This window comes from Arachis ipaensis, chromosome B04 (assembly GCF_000816755.2).
Source record: "Arachis ipaensis cultivar K30076 chromosome B04, Araip1.1, whole genome shotgun sequence".
NCBI classification, from domain to species: domain Eukaryota; kingdom Viridiplantae; phylum Streptophyta; class Magnoliopsida; order Fabales; family Fabaceae; genus Arachis; species Arachis ipaensis.
In genome coordinates this window covers 132,381,178-132,384,241 of record NC_029788.2, presented here as the reverse complement: position 1 = coordinate 132,384,241, position 3,064 = coordinate 132,381,178, and the positions used below count along the sequence as shown (strand labels likewise).

At 24.1% G+C, this 3,064-nt stretch overlaps 1 protein-coding gene across 2 annotated transcripts in view; it reads right to left on the bottom strand.

Moving 5' to 3' along the window:
* LOC107638195 overlaps positions 425-3,064 on the bottom strand; it is a 5,692-nt gene continuing 3,052 nt past the window's right edge. The window contains exons 1-4 of one of the 2 annotated variants that reach the window (XM_016341364.2): positions 2,759-2,946; positions 2,111-2,185; positions 1,655-1,711; positions 425-652 (exon numbers count right to left, since the gene is read on the bottom strand). In XM_016341364.2, the coding sequence (XP_016196850.1) occupies positions 516-652; positions 1,655-1,711; positions 2,111-2,185; positions 2,759-2,876 (387 nt within the window). In that variant the 5' untranslated portion in view covers positions 2,877-2,946 and the 3' untranslated portion in view covers positions 425-515. Of the gene's footprint in view, positions 653-1,654; positions 1,712-2,110; positions 2,186-2,758; positions 2,947-3,064 lie in introns of those variants that run through there. The other variant, XM_016341362.2, reaches the window with a different exon arrangement.

The window sequence follows — 3,064 nt, the reverse complement described above, 5'->3', positions numbered from 1 at the left end:
ATAATACTCAATATAATAAGAATGATTAATATATTACTAATATTATATGTTGTGTTGTATATATATATATAAAGAGAAAGAAAGAAGTATTGCAACATAAAAGAGAGAGATAATTATTTATTGCTATGTGTTTAGTTTCTCTGATTGCTTTATTATTTATAAGCGTGTGAAGGTTACAATTTTAATTTCATTAACTTAGGTTTGCCATTAGAAGTTGAACTATTCAGTTTTGAAATAAAAAATGCCCATATTAATGATGATCATCCACCTCATCTTTCATCCTTATCACAACAGATGACTCATATTTAATAGGTAAAGATTATAACATTCATATTTAAATTTATTGGTTTAAATATATTTATATGAATTTTTTAGAAATAAAATTTTGTACTTAAATTTATAGATATGATAGGACTTCTANNNNTTTTACATTTAAGTAAACATTAATCCATTTTTTTTATATATACTTAAATGCATTGGTCTTCAAACATTCTTCTTATATATAATTATATTTTTCAGTGATTTTTAATTAGAAGTCTGACGGTACTAGAAGGTGGTGGTTTCTTCTTGCAACAAGAACAGCCCCAAGGGGCACAGCACCACACGCGGCACGGTGGAAACCCTTCTGATCCATAATTTCTTTCCCATATTTCTGCATATATATTATACACAATAAACATTTTTAATTAGTGTTCATCCTTTCTAAGATTTTATCACAGGAATTAAACAGGACAAATTGAAGGCCAAACAAAAATTTAATTTAAAAGGTTGATTAAGTATATAATTACTCATAACAGCAAATTTATATTGGTGCGATTTTTTTTTTTTTTACCAAAGATAGAAGACTCGAACCCGCAACCTTTTAGATGAGTATAGAGAGACTATGTCATTTGAGCTATAACTCATTAGCAATTTATATTAGTTCTATTGGTTCTGTTTTTTTTTTGTTTATATTAAAATATGAAATATACATTAAAAATTATGTAAAACAATATATATACATGTTTGATTTCTTTAGTTAAAGTGCTTGCTTTAGGCTTTAGCACGAGTTACGACCCTTACATTAAATTATACAAATGTAGAAATAAGTTTTTAATAGTAATAATAAAAGAAAAATTTTAAATATGTGTAATTACTACTGTAATTACCACGAGAAGAATAATGAACGTGTACAAATATTACATGAGATTAATTTGACTGAGACTAAAAAAAAAAATCATTTTTAGCGATCATTTATTTTATTTTTAACGACAATAAAAATAACCGCTAATATATTTACCGACAATTAGACATTAACCGTCTTATGCTTTGTCCTAACAAATTTTAACGGCAATTATAACATTTACCGATAAAAACTTTTTTAATAGTTGCAAAAAATATATAATTTTTAGCGACTATTTTCTTAGCAATTTCTATGGCTCATCATCATTATTATTATTATTATTATTATTATTATTATTATTATTATTATTATTATTATTATTATTATTATTATTATTATTATTATTATTATTATTATTATTATTATTATTATTATTATTATTATTATTATTATTATTATTATTATTATTATTATTATTATTATTATTATTATTATTATTATTATTATTATTATTAGAGATTCTTGATTAGAATTTTAGAAGTCTAACGGTACCTGTAGATGGTAGTTTCTCAGTCTTATCTAATGATCCAGCATTTCTTTTCCACTTTTCTGCATATATATTATATACACAATTAATAAACATTTTTAACTAGTGTACATTTTCTAAGAGGAATTGAGGGACAAAAAAAAATTTAATTTAGCCAAATAATTTATTAACAGCAAGGATATTATTGGTGGGTTTGGCTTTCCTTTAGTTTTATAAAAAAAAAGACAGTTTAAATTGAAAAACGCTTTTACATATTATTCATATAAATTTTATAATATATATATAAAATAAAAAAAAAGGCAGGCTTCCTCTTCTTTTATTTCTAACAATATATATAATTTTTATTATTTTCCTCTATCTCATAAATTGTTATTATTGTTCAGTAGCTATGCTAGGAGCCGGAGGAGGTATCTTGCAAAAACAAATTTTGCAGAAATTCCCATCGCAGCATAGACGGCAACCTGGTGGAACATCCAGCTTAACTCCTCCTATCTCACCAGAACCTTCAACTTCATTGTCATTTGATTTTGATATTTCTGTTGCAAATTAATTAAATACACAATCAGAACATTATTAAGGTACTAATATTTAGCAAATAAATAGCATATATAATAATCGTTACGAGAAAAATCATTTTTAATAATAATTTATTTTACCTTTAACAGCTAAAAATAGTTATAAACATATTTATTGTAATTAAAAATTAGTTATTTATACTTTATTGTTAAAATATTTTAGTGACAATTATAACAATTATCAGTGAAAAAAAATTTAATAGTTATAAAAACATATAACTTGTCATTATAACATTCAATAATAAAAAATATATATATAATGGTCACAACTCACAAAAAGTAAATAAACTAAAATAAATATAGACCATAATGCTTTTTTTTTTTACCAAAGATAGAAAATTCGAACCCACAACCTCTTAATTGAATATGAGGAGACTATGTCATTTGAGCTATAACTCATTGGCATAGGACCATAATGAATGTGATTTTTATGATTAGAACAACCATTAATTTGATATAATAATGATTTAAAGTTTCTAAGGATATGTACTAATATTGAAAATTTGAAAGCAAAATAAAGCTCACACTAATCACCTGCTTTAAAGTTAGAAGAAATCTCAGGATAATCTCTAGTAGCAGCTATCTTTGAAGGAGTTAGAACAACCATAGCTAATAATAAGAGTCCTAACATAAGTATTACATTCTTAGCCATTTTTCTTTTCAGTAAGGAACTAATCAGATTCGAAAGTTATCAAGTGATGAATTGAGGTTGATATATATTTTATATATAGAGAGAGAGAGGCAGAGAAAGAAAGGACACGTATCATATACACATTAAAAAGAGATCCATAACGTTAGAGAGATAATATCTAAACTTGTCTTATATAAAAAAATATTTAT